This window comes from Felis catus, chromosome B3, assembly GCF_018350175.1.
Source record: "Felis catus isolate Fca126 chromosome B3, F.catus_Fca126_mat1.0, whole genome shotgun sequence".
In the NCBI taxonomy this organism is placed as follows: domain Eukaryota; kingdom Metazoa; phylum Chordata; class Mammalia; order Carnivora; family Felidae; genus Felis; species Felis catus.
This window is the reverse complement of record NC_058373.1, coordinates 19,181,595-19,198,642: the sequence shown is the minus strand read 5'-3', so window position 1 is coordinate 19,198,642 and position 17,048 is coordinate 19,181,595. Positions and strand designations below refer to the sequence as shown.

The window sequence follows — 17,048 nt, the reverse complement described above, 5'->3', positions numbered from 1 at the left end:
CAATCACACCCTCACCAAAACAGACTCGGGCAGCTTAGGTGACAGCTTCAACTTCACCAACTAAGACGCACAGCCTCTGAAGCCAAGCTTGCTGCCTGCCTCCACCCACAAACCCACGCAAGCGGGTTTCCCACACAGGCTAAATGCGTGGCCTGATGGATTCAGCAAATGGGATTTTCATCTTCAACTACTGACACTGCTTTACTCCAAGCCATTTTGTACTGAAGGTCTGAGAAAGAGAAAGGCCACCCATAGAATTAAAATGAGTTTGGTCCTTAAAGGAAAAAACACGTTTGTCAAATATCCAATTTTATTTTATCATCGTTGCGTTGTTGAACACAATCTGCAGTTAGGGTCGGAATTCCCAGGCCAATAGATTTTTTAAAACCATACCACAGGAGTAAACCTTAAAAGAAGTGAAATCTAATACTATATAGATTTCCATTTCTAAATACAGTATATTACAGAAGGTTAAATATACCACCTCTGTTTACTTACAACTATAAAAAGATACATTAACTATACCAATTATAAATAATGTAGCATTTCATATTAAAGGCATTATTATACAACAGAAGATTAAGAACCCTCTAATGTATTACTATCAAGGTTAGTGTCTAAAGTTGCTTGAGATAAAATCCTGAAAATTCAGTGTCTGAAGTCAAATCCTGACTTAGCAAGTTGCTGACAGTTTAAGTGATGTGTTAACTGATGCAGAGAAGGTGAATAGCGTATTGCCTATTTCTGACAAGAATGATAAACCCATTTCACATAGGACTGTCTTCATCCGTACACTGCTTTTGATGTCGATTTTCATTGTATTATTGCCCTCCCCCCAATTTAATTCTCAAACATAATTTAATTCCCAAATATAAGCACCATTAGAAAAGTACTAGTTAGTAACGGTAAAAGTATCCAAATAATGCAGTTACGTTTGGTTTTCGTTTTTTAAAAGCTGTCTGGGAACGCTTTAAAACTTGGAATTGCACAGCATTTGCACACACAGGAAAAGAAAATTTCGCAACATGTTAGTGCAGTACTCAGGCCACTGTAGTAGGAGACCCAGTTCTTCCACGGAGTCTGGGTGTTATTTGTTAATTAATCATTAATTAATATCAAAATAGGACTTTAAAAAAGCCAGGCTGTATTTAAACAACGGCCAATGGCCTTTCCAGTTGTGTATGTTTTGCTAGTCTAAAACAGATAACCAAACTGGAGAAAAAGAAAACTACATAGGCTGATCATAAACCATTAATGCAAGGTAGAAATTGATATTCCGTAAAAGCGGAGTGCGGCTCTGATTTGTCAAACACGAGAGTTAATTATCCTAGCATTGGCTATGCTCTTGTAGTGTCAGAGCACTGGGTCCTTAGCAGCAATGGTGACACCAGCGATGTTCTCTGCCTAAGAAAGTGCCTTGGTTAAGGTCGACCGTGACATAGTTTTAGATAAGCATTTTGGGCGCTGATTCGATCATATTCCAAAAGGAACACTGGTTTTTGAGCTGAGTCCCATGGTCAATGTCGAGATGCAGTCCTTGAAGACGCACGCCCATTCACACCCAAGACCTTCAGTACCCTTCCATAGTACTGGACTCCCCAGAACTCCCCACTTTGGCTCCTCACAGTCCTGCTTTTGTTTTTGTTTTTAACTTAACGCTGTTTCTTTCCCACTGAATGCTGGGAGGGGCTTGTTCTGTGGGCAGGTGACCCTGAGGAAGCCACAGGTGCAGGGCTCTGTTTGCAGAACAACCCGGGAGTTTTTCCAAGTTCTTACTGGAGTCAGAGCCGGCAAAACATTTGTAAGTGACCGCTGGATACTTGAAATGCCACTTCCCTTTGGCCACACCCTGAGCCTCTTTACTGTCCCTGGGGACCTGGTTGAAAGGGAAACACAGAAACGGCCAATAGCTCCACCCCCAGGCAGGACTACAATTTCACACACAACATAATGGTCAATAACACAGGAGTGTGAGAGGAAAAGAAAAATCGTTCAAATCCAGTAGATGTAAAGTCTCCACAACAAAGTGACCCAGGAAGGCGGGCAATGCACGTTTTCTTCGGCAAGTTTGATCTGCCACATTCGGCTGTCCAACGTTTGAGGCAGGAGCCCGTCGTTCCCTCAGGGGCTCTTGTCATCGAGTTTGATGGTGACCGTTTTCACTTCTGTGTATTCAGCCAGCGCATATTCACCACTGTGATTACAGAAAAGAGGAGAATATAAAATGGGCATGTCACTTAGCCGTTCTGTGGGAACCTGTGTTCAAACGCTTGGTTGGTCACTACTCTGGGGGGCAGTTCGGAGTCTACGCAAAAGGTCAGAATGTGATGACTTTATAGAGGAGAAGCCAGGACTGTAACATCATTACTATGTTTAAGTAACGGGATCTATAAGTTAAGTTTAAATATAACGTTTCTCGGGGGGGTTTCTGGGTGGCTCAGTCGGTTAAGCGTCTGACTCTTGATTTTGGCTCAGGTCACGAGCCCACAGTTTGTGAGTTCAAGCCCCGCATGAGGCTCTGTGCCGACAGTGTGGAGTCTGCTTGGGATTCTCTCCCTTCCTCTCTCTCAAAATAAATAAATAAATAAATAAATAAATAAATAAATAAACAAACAAACTTAAATAAAAGAGATAAATAAGTATCACGTTTTTGGGTGTGTGATGCTTTGGAAATATTTTCAGAAGGAATAAGTGCTTGTCTTTAAAGAACAAAAAGGGGTGGAAATAAAGAGGTGGATTCTCTGAGTGGGGAGTACAGAGCGAGAAGAGGGCCTGCATGGGTGAACAAGGAGGGGAGCTGGAGATGTGGCCTGAGGATGTGCAAGGGGCAGAGACATGGAGGGCCTGGAGTTGACCTCAGAGTCTGCAGCTGGGGACCAGCTGTAGGAAGAATAAGGCCAGCCCAGAGCGGTGAGGGCAGCAGACGTTAGCACAGCCTGGACACAAGGGGGACCACAGCCTTTGAGTTAGCCTCTCTGCTATCTGTCCCTTCTTTCAGTCTTGCAGAGCCCAGCTGACCCTTCTCGGGCGTCATGGGCCATCCTCCAGGCGGTCCCTCTTCCCAGAACTGAGATGCAACTTTGGACAGATTTAACTGCCTCTCCAACACTTGCTCTGCTGTTAAGCACATAAAAATGTGTACTTGTTGAGGAAAAGAGGTAGACGCAGAGGTGGCCCCTGGAGGCTCTGTCGCTAGGAAGACTTGAGACATTGTCCCATTTCACCTCTTAGATCAGGGGTTCTCAAAGGGTGGTCCCCAGGCCAGCAGCCTCAGCAACACCTCAGAACTTGCTCGAAATTCAGATTCTCAGGCCCCCTACCCTGCCCCTGATATGATGCCCCCTTCAAGGTGACCACATCTCAACCCGCTGCACCTGTGTGGCAAAGGAGAATTAAGGTTGCAGATGGAATTACATTTGCAAATTAAAATAGGGAGGTTATTCTGGATTACCTGCATGGGCCCAATGTAATCACTAGGATCCTTAAAAATGTAAGAAGAAGGAAGCCAGAAGGAAATGAGACTATGGAAGCAGGTTCAGAGAGGTGCAACATTGTTGGCTTTGAATACAGAGGAAGGGGCTGCCAGTTAAGGAATGTGGGAAGCCTCCAGAAGCCAGGAAAGGCAAGAAAACATATTCTTTCCCTGGAGTCCCCAGAAAGGGAGGTAGCCCTGCAGACTGTCAGATTCGGAGCCTCCAGAACTGTATCAAATCATAAATTTATGCTGTTTAAACCACGAATTTTGTGGCAATTGATTGTAGCAGTAACAAAAAAACTAATACACCCTACTAAAGTGGGATCCAGAAATCTGTGTGTTTTTTTAACGTTTTTTAAAAAGTTTGTTTACTTATTTATTTTGAGAGAGAGAGAGCATGCACACGAGTGGGGGAGGGGCAGAGAGAGAGAATCCCAAGCAAGCTCCATGTTCAGTGCAGAGCCAAACTCCGGGCTTGATCTCACAAAGCCATGAGATCATGACTTGAGCCGGAATCAACAGTCAGACACTTAACCGACTGAGCCACCCAGGTGCCCCCAGAAATCTGTGTTTTAACAAGCCAGGGGATTCTGATGCAGCTCAAGTTGGAGAACCACTGGTTTAGACCAATGTAGCTTAAGCAAGTTCTTTGTCTTCCCTGAGCCTCCATTTCATTATCTTTAAAATGGGCATATCATCACCTCCTTGCAGTTATAATGATTGGAGATAATTTAGTATAGAGCACCTCCTATGTGCTAGGCAAAAAATGAATGCCAGAAAGTAACATCACTATTTTGAATTAATATGTCTCTGAGAGTTTTTGGTAGTTCCCTAAAACAAATAGTTCAAGAACCCATGAGAATGAGTGAATTATTTTGTAATCTTTTCTAAACGTAACACAGAATATAAAAGCCCTATGCAGAATGCTGAATTGAACTTTTATAGAGCAGGAAATCCATCTACCCACCCCCACAAACAAATGACAAACTAGAAAAAAATTATGTTCACAATTCTATGTGAAAAACAGTGCTGTTTTCCTTCACATACAAAGAGCTCTTAAAACCCAATTAAAAAAAACCCACACACAACCAAATGGAAAAATCAACAAAGGGCATGAACAGTCAGTTCACAGAAACACAAACACAGATTACTTAGTAAGTGTTAAAAATGCGCTCGATACCCTCACAATTAAAGACAGGCAAACGAAAAGAGGGGAAAGCTCATGTTCCGTGTGGCAGATTACCCAATTTTAGGAATTTATTCTGAAAACAATCTCCCACGAGTGCCTAAAGATTTCTGCACATGAAAGAACACCAGCACGGTTTGTAATAGCAAAAGCCCTTGGAAACAGCACAAGAGTCCATCATGGGAGACGCTTAATGCAAAGGACAGAAGGGTATCCAAAGCCCATTCTCAAAAGCAAAAAGTAGCTTTCTTTCCCATTTCATTTGAAAACAGTAAAGAACGCACACATGCACACCCACTGCATGCAAAGAAAATGCATAGGGCCTTTGTATCTTGTGCTACATTTAGAAAAGATTACAAAATATATTTAACAGTGAGCATATTGTGTTGTACTGTTTAAAATCTAAAGTGGTTGGGGTGCCTGGCTGGCTCAGTCGGTTGAGCGTCCAACTTTGGCTCAGGTCATGATCTCACGGCTCATGAGTTCGAGCCCCGTGTCGGCCTCTGTGCTGACAGCTCAGGGCCTGGATCCTGCTTCGGATTCTGTGTCTCCCTCTGTCTCTGCCCCTCTCTCGCTGGTGCTCTGTCTCTGTCTCTCTCAAAAATAAATAAACATTCAAAAAAAATTTTTTTAAAATCCAAAGTGGTTAAGGATTTATCAACTTAGTAAACAGAAGTACACCAAATGATGAAAGCACGCTGCATTAGCTCGTGAACTATTAACTCCAGTATTCAACCATTCCTATAGGATGAAGTACATGAATCGCCTCGTTCTTCCTATTGCTGCAATCGCTGCCAGAGTTCAAGTTCATGCTGCTCTTATTCAACCCACTGTGGCGTCTCCTAATGGGTTTCCTGCCCAGTCATGACTGTCTTGGCATGCAAAGCCATCCACGAGCCCAGCCATTCTCCTAGTAGACCTCATCATAACGTTGCAAGGGGCAGAGACTGGATCATATGTTCACTGCTATGTGCTCAGAACCCAGCACGTGCCTGGTGCACTAAAGGTGCTCATTAAACAGCTGCTGAGTGAACCAAGGAACACATGAACAGAATGAATGACTGAACAGTGATGACCGCTAACAAATGGGATTGAAGATCCGTGGTGGGAAGCCTAGGCTTCCCACATGCCTCTACCGTGTGGATTTCTGTTGTTGTTGCTTTCTGTTGTTGTTACTGCACAACAACCAAGAAAACTGCCCAGGAGGAAGAGGACTTGTAGGCTTCAGCCCAAGACCTGCACAGGAACAGCCCCCGGAGGGGCCTGTGGGTGGGCGGCAGATAGCCAGCCCAGTCCAGGCGGCCGGAGGTGGGGAAAACCACGGAATCCACCGTGCAGTGCTCCAGCACAGAGAAAAGGAGAACTAGATGCAACATGAAGACATTAATCAGGAACGACTGAAAATGGAAACTGGTTTGCAAGTCAGTTTCCAGGCTCCCTGGGAATTACGTTAAAGTACTTTATCTAAAGCCTTGGGAAAGTATATGCCAAGGGTCAAAAAAACACATCGAGAAAAGTCCCGACTGTGGCAGGATGAAACATGGGCTGTGCTCCGTGCCAGGCGGGGGTGCTGAGGACCCGGAGGCACAGTCAGAGCAGGGGGAAGGGGGACAGAAGTGACACAGGTGAGGAAAGTAATGAGCAATAGTCGGCGTGAGTGAGTGCACACTAGAAGTCAGGTGGGCCCCACACACCCTTGCCACGGCTTCCATATCCAAGGCCGTCTGGTTGGGGGCCCAAGTTCTTGTTGCAGCAGGAAGCTGTGTCTGGCCTCTGGGAGGAGGACTGTGTGGGGTTCTGGGGCCCTCAGCTGTCACTGGTCGAAGGCAGCTGATTAGAGGACACCAATGTCCTGGCTGACTTCATTCCAGGTGGCTCACAGGGGTGACATCCCTGTTGAGGAAGGCCTTGTGGTGTGGTGGGTCCAAGAGTTCAACTCCACCCCTGTCACTTATGGGCAGTGTGACCTGGGAAAGGCAGGGACCCTCCCTAGCATCCTTGGGTTTCCTCATCCAAAAATTAGGGTAGTAGTACTAGCCATCTACAGTGGACAATGTTTGTGCCCACCTATAATTCATACACTGAAGCCCTAACTCCCAAGGTGAAGGCATTTGGGAGGTGGTTATCACCACGAATAGGATAAGCGTCTTTATGAAGGAGACTCCAGACAGCTCCCCTACCCCTCCACCATGTGAGGACACAGTGAGAAGACAGCCATCTATGGACTAGGAAGGTAACCCTCGCCAGACCCCAAATCTGCTGGCACCTTGATCTCAGACTTCCAGCCTCCAGAATTCTCAGGCATTGACAGATCAATGCCTATTGTTCAAGCCCGCCTGTCTGTGGTGTTGTTATAGCCACCAGAGCACAATGAGACACCATCTCATAGATGGTGTGAGTGTGGAATCAATGAACACACGCGAAAGTGCTCTTACAGAGCCTGGCCGACTCTGTTCTCAGCAAATGCCAGTTGTCACCCATACTATGGCTGTTGGGGGGCCCTGACGGGGACACAGGTGACCCCGGCCCAGGCCTCATGTCTCTCTCGGGCAGGAGGGTGTGAAAAGAAAATGAAGCAGAGACTCACAGAACACAACACAAACAAGCCACTCGGGATGAAACATGATTTCTGCAAAGGGTTTTCACCGCCAAGAATTTACTGAAGTTCCCTGAAGGGAAAACCAGCCATAGGAATTAGGATGGCACCAATGGATACACTCTACTCAGATGTTCAGATGGTTCTGGCATATTTGCCATGACTCAGAAATGGATTAGAGAGAAAGACCAACACAGGGGAAGGGACCCCAATGCTGTGGAGACTGGTCAAAAGCATTTGTTCAGGGAGGGAAGCCAGCCCCGCTGTTTCATAATAACATCTTTATTAAGAATCTGGAAGGGGAGTTGCCCAAAAGCCCCAATAGGGCCCGAGCCGAGGAGAAGCATTTGAGTGCTCCCACTGGAAGATGCCCAAACGAGGACGAGGTAATGCATTTGTATATAAATAATACAAACTGTTTAACTAAGAGGAAGAGCTTGGAGCCCTTTGAGATGTTCCAGGAGCAGCCCTGCATGTTGTCACAGATGGTCCCCCTGGGAAGAGTGATCCTACAAGCTGTTTGTCCACAAAGACTAATAAAACCCCAAGCACCACCACGAAGGATGTGGGAGAGAAGGCATCGTCCAGCTGGAAACTGCAGTGTGTCCGCTCCCAGAACGCTCTGTCCAGCCCTGTGTCTGGACCTTTTATCTCAGGCCAGACACAAGAAGGCCTGTCCGTTAGTCTACGCATGGAGTTCATCTTCCCAGCGGGCAAGATGGAAAGGAGCTCTGGAGGAATATGAGTGGGTTTGATGGGACCACAGAGGACGGGGCAGTATGTCTCCCAAAGCAGCACCCAGAAGGAGCCAGAGTAGCCCAGAGTCTGTCCCCAGAGCCTCTGCTGGTGGGGTGGACAGCACCAGAGCCCGACCTGGGAGAGAGCCCATCTTCCCTGCTGAGGGCTGGAGTTTGTGGGAGTCTGGCAAAGAGTGCACTTTTCCAGTTCTTCCCCTGTCCTCACTCAAGGAGCCTATGCCAAGTCTCTATGGAACATCTCCATGTGTGGTGGGTGCTGGGGAGGACACAGGAGCTGAGGCTAGAGGTTGGTCCTGGGGCCAGAAGGAGGGAAGCATGAGAATGAGGGCAGGGAAGGGCAGGAGTGGGAAGGCGGGAAGGAGATGGTGGATGGAAGGGATCCATCGCAGCCCCAGAGGGAAAGGGCCACCAGCCTTCCTGACACAGCTGACCCAGCCTGCCACCCAGGAGCACGGGGCAAGGTCACCGGACTGGAGTACATGTCCCCACCCCCCTGCAAATGTAGTATATTTTTTATCCACCTGCTGGTGGGCGTGCAGTAACAGAAATACTTACAGTTCTCTGCCATTTCCTGACATTTTAAAGCCACCAAATGGAGCCTGTGCGTAGATGGCATTATAGCAATTGATCCTGGAGGAAGAACAGAAGACGCTCATGATTACCTGGAGAAGACCCACCTGGGGTGCATGCACCTCGGCTGTCAGGCACTTGAAGCAGACTGTTGCCTCAAGAGTGACTTTTGTCTAAGTTTTAATAATGGGAACAGGTTGTTCAACTTCTGTCTTCTCATTCTTCCCACCAGAAGCTAAAATTCGAACATTCTTTTTAATGTTTACTCATTTTTGAGAGAGAGAGAGAGAGAGAGAGAGAGAGAGCATGAGCGAGGGAAGGGCAGAGAGAGAGGGAGACACAGAATCGGAAGCAGGTTCCAGGCTCTGAGCTGTCAGCACAGAGCCCGACGTGGGGCTTAAACCCACAAGCCATAAGATCATGACCTGAGCCGAAGTCGGACACCCAAACGACTGAGCCACCCAGGCGCCCCTAAAATTCAAATATTCTCAAGGATAAATCTCTTCACTGGGATAGGAAGGGAATGTCAAGGGGGAGAAGAAAGGAGAGTGAAATTATGGCATAAGGGAGTAAGATTCAGCTTTGAAATGAGCCAGCCCTGACCTCAAAGTTCTCCTGCTTGGTCATAGGATTCTGGTCTTGTTACCCAGCCTCTCTGAGCCCCCATTCATGTTTATCAGCATTATCTTCTTTACAATGAGGATGGGGCACCTGGGTGGCTCAGTTGGTTAAGCGTCCGACTTTGGCTCAGGTCATGATCTCACAGTTCGTGGGCTCGAGCCCCGCACCAGGCTCTGTGCTGACAGCTCGGAGCCTGGAGCCTGCTTCTGCTTCTGTGTCTCCCTCTCTCTCTGCCCCTCCCCACTCACACTCTGTCTCTCTCTGTCTCTCAAAAATAAACATTAAAAAACATTAAAAAATAAAATGAGGATAATGTCATCTGCAGGATTGCTGGTAAAGCAGGGACTTTCACCCACACTTTGAACAGGACCATGCGCTGCTTTTAGAACCAGAATACAAAATTAAAGCGAGAGGGAGTGAAGTCCAAGGGACAGCACGACATGGTGGTCAAAAACATGGACACCAGAGCTACACCGACACCAGAGTTGCCCAGCGGGCTGTGGGCTCTGCTGTGCCACGTACTAGCCGTGTGACCCTAGGCAAATCACCCAGTCTCTCTGTGCCTCAATTCTCTCATCTGTAACATGGAGACGATGACGGTCCCTGTCTCAGAGGCAGTCATGAGTATCGAGCAAAGCACTAAGGCGGTGCTTCGCACAAAACATACAACTAGCATCTCTCTGTCGACAGAAGAGTAATGAAGTTAGCAAGTCAGCAACTCAGGAGAGCCGAAACACGCACACCCTCTACTCACCAGACTGTTCCAGACTCCAATGCAGAAGCCAGCTTCAGGGCCTTGTCGAGGTTTTTTGTGAACACGGCTGCTGTGAGTCCATATTCAAGGCTATTTGCCCTTTTTATCACTTCTTCAATATTTTTGAACTTCAGTATTGGCTGCACTGGTCCAAAAATCTAGGATTAATTGCAAGAATGGCCATGAGAGTCATGTTCGAATGAAGCACACACACTCTGAGCAAACACTGCCTTCGTTTTATGCCTTCTCCATGTACCCAGAGTGCTTACATGCAGGAGCAATGACAACCAGAGGAAAAAGAATGTCCAGAGATCTTTTTATTTATGTGATGGTTGACATCTGAAGGGAAGGATTACAATGAAAAATTAAAATATCAACTGAAAGTATATTTCAGGCTTATGATCTCTTATTGTCATCAGGGCTTCTGAGAAGCCCCAGCCCTTGAGCTTTGGCATAGACCCTGCATACTGACATACACAGAAGACAAAACTTTCCAAGTTTTTCTTGGAGAAAGTTATTGCCAAGGGTGTTTGCAAGGCATGGAACACACATAGAACTGTGTGCCCCGACCTCTTGGTGGTACATTTTCCATCATGAAGATGCCATAAAATGTTTCCCTAATAACTCCCAGGGGAGGGGATGAGACAGCGTTCCTTGTTATGCAAAATAAAAATAAAAATCCCATAAAAATCTCTGGGAGAAAGTCTGTAAAATACCCCCACAGGAAGGCAGTAATTCACTTTCTCACACGTCCCAAAAGACCACATCCCAGGATCGAACCACCCAGGACCCTAGGTGGGAACCAGTTTCCATCTAGATTAATGGTAAGATTGAAATACAAAGTTAGAATCACACTTTTATGGAGGTCATAAGGAAGTCATATGGAGGTCCACCATTTGCAAAGAGGCTCATGGTGGAAAACTTCATAGAGAATTCCAGCCGTGAGGTGTTCTTTGCATCAACACATTTGTCATTTCAGTTCAGTCTAGGGGGAATGAAGGCAGCTTTGGACTGTGAACCTATAGGCAGCAAGAGCCTTCCAGCATGTGCTAACCCAAGGATGTGTCAGAAGACAGAAGAGGGACGGTTGATCCTCAGAGATGTGTGAAAATGGGGGGTTTAGAACAAACTCTGCACCTGCTATACAGTGCTTGGGGTTCCCAAAGGCAGGTAGGCAAGATGGCTTCTCTCAGGACCCCAAAGGAGAGGAAGAAGGCCACAGGAGAAAAGAAAACATTCCCTGCACAAAGACTTCTGGGATGCCCAAGCCCTAGAGAAGACTTCTGTTTGAAAGGCCCAGCCCTCTCCCCCTTCGAGTCCCATAAGAGTCCCCATGGAATGAAGCTTTTCCTGCAGTGCCCAGTACCTCCTCTTTGGCAATCCTCATGGTGTCAGTAACTTCTGAGAAGACCGTGGGTTTAATGAAGAGCCCCCTGTCTTCCATAGCCGAACCCCCACATTCCAGTTTGGCTCCCTCCTTCTTCCCACTCTCGATCAGATCGAGGATTTTGTCAAACTGCTTTTGGTCAATCTGCAAAACACAATGAGAAGTACAGCCTGGATTCCTTCTGGGCAGTGGCTGCCATCTTATGAGTCCAATGGCCTTTCACATGATCAGCTGTCCTACCCCTAAATGTTCTTGCCAAGTCATAAGTCATGGAGCAGATGTGCCTTGTATACAAATACTCCTCTGATGCACACATCTAGGCTCTTCGGAGCAGGGGAGAGAAGGGGAGATAGGCTCTTCTCATCCTCTCTAGGTGTAGGGTTTATTCATATGACTGACCTCTTCCATGCTGTGAAGCAAATCCATGAATGAAACAAGATCTGAAGTGGTCACGTTCTTTACTCTCCCAACTTTTTGCTTCCTGGGAAGGCTGCCAGATTTAGCAAATAAAACTACAGGATGCCCAATTAAATTCGAATTTTTGAAAAGCAATAAATGACGTTTCCAGCATAAGTATATACCAAACCAATGTTTGGTAAATGTCATTTATTGCTTATTTGAATGTCAAATCTAGTTGAGTGCCATGTATGTTATCTGGCACCCCTGCGCCCTTCGCACAGGGCACCATGGATCAGCGTAACAGTTACTGGAATTTTCCATCCATAATGTGGAGAAGTAGGAAGGAGAGCTAACCACTGTACCCAGAACCCCCAGAAATACAGCAGAGTAAGCCTGAAGGTGAGATGGATGGGCTGCTTGTTTGTAAGGAGCCAGGTCATCAGAAAGGCTCCACCTTCTGCCACCTTGCCTAGGAATCTCCTGGGCTAGCGTGCACCCTGCATCACTAGCCTAACACTCTGCTCTTGGACATGGCACCCAAAGCCCTGTTGGACAGGGCACCCTTTTTGCGAGACTGTGCTCAAGGGAAGAAGCGCTATCCTCATCCCCAGTAGGCCTTCTTCCCTAATCCATGGATGCCCTGTTCATGACCATGACCCAGCTGCTAAGTCCCTTCCTCTTTGGCTGAGAGAGACAAAGTTTTGACTGTGATTGGTTTGCGGTAACTGAGATTTTTAGACAGAAAAACTGGTTTTCTTAAAACAATTTTAAATTAAAAAAGAGAAATAAGCAAACCCAATGGTGTATTTGGATGACTGTTCCTGAGGAGCAGGCTGGCTTTTTCAGAACCAGTGGGCACAAATCATGCATGTCCCTAGACCAGTCATCTCCTGAAGTGCGGATCCACTGTTAAAATTCCAAGTTTTGGATCCTTGTACCAGGATAAATTCCAAACAGATCAAAAATTAAACCATGAAAAATGAACGCAGGGAAGTTCTCAAATTCCCTCATGTGGGAGAATGCTTCTGTAAATATTGGGTGTTGATGGTCTTTCTATGATGTGAAACCCAAAAGCCAAAAAGAAAAGATGATAAATTTGAGTATATTATATAAAAAAATGCAAAAACATCATAAGCAAAATCAAAGGGCAAAAAACAAACTGGAAAAAAAAACCTGACAAGTCATTTCATAGAACTGGAGCTAATTTCTCTAGCATTTAAAGAGTTCCTGGTGCCTGGGTGGCTCAGTCGGTTGAGCTTCCAACTTCGGCTCAGGTCATGATGTCACGGTCTGTGAGTCCAAGCCCCGCATCGGGCTCTGCGCTGACAGCTCGGAGCCTGGAGCCTGCTTCCGATTCTGTGTCTCCCTCTCTCTCTGCCCCTCCCCCATTCATGCTCTCTGTCTCTCTCTGTCTCAAAAATAAATAAACATTAAAAAAAAATTAAAGAGTTCTTAGAGGGGTATCTGGGGGGCTCAGTCTGTTAAGCATCCGACTCTTGATTTCGGCTCAGGTCATGATCTCAGGGCTTGTGAGATCTAGTCTCGCTTATGGCTCTGAGCTGACAGTGCAGAGTCTGCTTGTGGTTCTCTGTCTCCCTCTCTCTCTCTGTCCCTCCCCTGCTCTCTATCTAAAAATAAATAAATATTTAAAAATAAAAAATAATGAGTCCTTGGAAATGATAAGAAAAATGACCAGAAATATAAGGAAAAAATATGCAAAGCACCTGCAGAGTTTATAGAAAAGGGACTGCAAATAGCTTTTAAACATGATAAGATGTTCTGCCTTACTCCTTATAAGAGATACATGCGTATTAAAACTAAGTGAGATACGGTTCTTAACTCTCGGATGGGCAAAATCCATATCCTATTAGTAAGGCTAGAGAAACAGACAAGCTCACACAAGGTTGGTATAACATAAGTTGGTTCATCCTCTTCGAAGGTAATTTGGCAATGCTTGCAGAAATTACAAATGTGCTCCCACTCGGTAATCCCACTTGGGGACTCCGTCCCACTGATGTCCTTGTATGTTTACAAAATGACATACAACATCGTGTGTAACTGCACATACTGACATGTTCATCAGAACATGTCGTTTGAGGGGTGCCCTGATGGCTCAGTTGGTTAAGCGTCTGACTCTTGTTTGGGCTCAGGTCATGATCTCACCGTTTGTGGGATCGAGCCCTGCGTCAGGATTTGCACCGACAGCGCAGATCTCCCTCACTCTCTGCCCCTCCCCCACTAGCACACGCATGCATGCACATGCTCTGTCCCCCTCTCTCTCTCAAAAATAAATAAACTTTAATTAGAAAAAGAACATGGTAAGGGCGCCTGGGTGGCTCAGTCTGTGAAGCATCTGACTTCGGCTCAGGTCATGTTCTCTCGGTTCATGAGTTCGAGTCGAGCCCTACATCAGGCTCTGTGCTGACAGCTCAGAGCCTGGAGCCTGCTTCAGATTCTGTGTGCGTGTGTGTGTGTCTCTCTCTGCCATTCCCACATTCATGTTCTGTCTCCATCTCAAAAATAAATACAATATTAAAAAAAAAAAAGAACATGGGATTTGAATCCTGGTGAATTCATAAAGCAGGATTCTATGTACCTGTGAAAAAGAATGAGGCAGGTTCTCACGGCCTGGTATGGAAAGGTCTTCAAATTTCTTATTAGAGCACAAAAACCAAGGTGCAAGCAGTATAGATGTCATAGTTATCTTGTGGGTGAAAACGGGAAATCAGAACACATATTCCTGTTTGCTTATATATACATAAAGAAATTCTGGAGGGCTATGTGAGAAACTAAGACTGTGGGGTACCCACGGAGGGAAGGTTAAGAACCAGGTCCATGCAAGAGGAAAAAGGATGGAAGAAAGACTTTTCTCTATTGACATTTAGATGTGCCCTAGGTTTTAACTCCTATGTCTGCATTCCCGCCTAGAGAACGAATTTAAACAACTGTAATGGATCCAGGAATATCTCAAGGTTCTCTCAATTTGTCTCTGGATGAACCTGGTCTTGGATTAAAAGTTCCAGGACTGCTCTTTCCTCCTCCCCAGAGGCCAAGAGGGCTTGTAGGGCTTTATCAAACTATGGGTCCTGAGTGGCGTGGCTGTGACCATTCTCTGCCTGTAAGACCAGACTTCTCACCTGTCTGTCCTATAGGCAGTGCTGGGGTCCCCGTGGAAAGCCTGCATATCCAGACTCAACTTTTCCTGATGAGTCCATGTGAACACATTGTCTAAATCTAACAGTCCTCCAAGAAATGGCAGCTGGTGACTTCCAGTGCTGGAAGAAGACCTGCCAGAAGTGAATGGCCCGGTGGGGCACAACACCAGAGACGGAGTCAGACGGACCCCGAAGGACAGGTGGAAAGTTGCACTGGGCTCCGCTGGAGAGGGCACCGGATCCTGCCCCCACCAGGTGGCCTGTGCAGTGTTTATGTGCCTCGTTGCCAAATAAACCTAAGAGATTTTGGAGCATTCGGCAAAGCAACTGCCTGCAGTGGACACCGATCTAGGTCAGCTAGCTGTTTTACAGGCATGAGACAGACAGGACTGACTATTTGGACAGCTGTAAATCCTCTCTGAGTAAAAATCTTATTACCATAGATGAAAAAGCACTTTGGGAGAAAAAAATCCAACAGTGTCCTAAAATAATATGCTGAGGTTAGGCGGCTTAAGTGAGCTTTCAAAAGGACTTTTAGCAGCAGCATCAAAAGCACCGACGAAATCAACACCCATTCTGCTTGGATCTGCTCTCTTGGAAGAGGTTTCTGTATCTGGCTTCAAAAGTCAAGCCTGGAGCCTTGGAAAGAGACTTATGAATAATGATGGGGTGAAAGGGTTTCCTTACTATGGGATCAGCTCACATATTTCCCACGGAGTCTGGATTAGCTTTACAATGACGGTGGGTTTGATAATGACTTGTGGCCATGTTTGCATTCAGACCTGAAATCCAACCAAGGCCACTGGACAACTTTGTGTCACTGGCCGCTGGGTTTGGAGCTGAGGTCTGGCAGGGTGGGGAGTTTTGGCCACAAGCTGAGATGCTTCTCTCCACCAGGGTCACATGGCATTGGAGCCACAGAGCATGTGGGCTGGGAAAAGGCAAGGATGGCCACTGTGGCCAAAAATGCACCTTTTCCACGTGGTCCTCCCCCTTCCCCAGCCAGATCGTCCCCACGGGATGGTCAAGCAAGACCTGACCGACGTGACCTGAAGTCACGCACAGACATTCATTGCTACCTAGATCAGGGAGGCTGTCATTTAATGCTCAGGTCCCCTCCTTAAAAAATAAAGACTTATTAGGTGCCTTGAAATATTCATAATATTCATCCATTACTCCCATTTTCCAGACGAGGAAACTGAGGTTTGGAAGGAGCTTGGGACTTTCTCAAAGTCATAGAGCCAAACTTGCACTCAGATCCATGGCTTCCCATGTAAACACATGGTGCCACTGCAGTGGGTAAGCAGCAAGTTCCCAGGATATAGACATAAGTAGGTGAGTCTTGACACGTGATTTGAAACTTCGTGGCTGGGGCAGGACTTTGGCTACGAGAAAAGTGGGTTGCTGTCGAGCTCTATTTCAGTAATGCATGGGATGGTCAGGCTGCCCTCTTTTAAATATTTATCCATCTGCGAGCACTGCATAATTAGCAAGAAAGTGATACAGGATGTGCCCTTTTAAAGAGGTTATTAAACCTCGTGGTTATGATCATTTTCATCCTGCCGTTAGTTTCGAAAACCAGGCCTCCAGTGACATGTTCCGCCCGCCCAGAGAGGCATCCCGGTTCCCAGAGCCCTCTCCACTGGGGCTCTTTGGTTTCTGACGGTCACCTTGTCCTATAGCACATGTGAGCTCCAGGGCCCGGAGGCTGAGACTGCTCTGGGTACTTTGCCTCTGCTTGCACTTTGCTGCCTTTCGCCCAGGGTTACAACCCCTCTTTTGTAGGGAAACCAGCCAAGTCAGACAGCCTCTGCCTGGGTCTCTCCTCTGGGGATCCTGGTGGCTCAAAAATTGGAGGGTCCTCTTGGCTGGAGGGTGCAAGCATAAGGCCTTCTGATCTGGGAGCGCCTCCCTCCTGCCAAGGCCCTGAGCTTGGCAATATTTGCTGCAAAGAGCAACACACAGGGGTGTGTGTCCGCTCCCACTTTAGAAGCCCACAGAGACCTGATGGGACTGCCCTGTCCCTCGATGGCGCCTCAACAAAAGCCTCAGGAGGCAAGCAGCCTCCCTTCTGCTTCGGGAGGGACCGTGGAATCAAAAAGCACCAGAGCTGTAAGGGGCTGTGGTCAAAGGGGCTGCCTGGTCCA

The 17,048-nt window shown here is 46.7% G+C and overlaps 1 protein-coding gene across 1 annotated transcript in view; it reads right to left on the bottom strand.

Moving 5' to 3' along the window:
* Nucleotides 1-292: 292 nt before the first annotated feature.
* ALDH1A3 (aldehyde dehydrogenase 1 family member A3) overlaps nt 293-17,048 on the bottom strand; it is a 38,917-nt gene continuing 22,161 nt past the window's right edge. Inside the window, exons 10-13 of the mRNA XM_023254989.2 lie at nt 11,327-11,491; nt 9,961-10,118; nt 8,571-8,645; nt 293-2,194 (exon numbers count right to left, since the gene is read on the bottom strand). Of these exons, the coding sequence (XP_023110757.1) occupies nt 2,122-2,194; nt 8,571-8,645; nt 9,961-10,118; nt 11,327-11,491 (471 nt within the window). The 3' untranslated portion in view covers nt 293-2,121. The remainder of the gene's footprint in view (nt 2,195-8,570; nt 8,646-9,960; nt 10,119-11,326; nt 11,492-17,048) is intronic.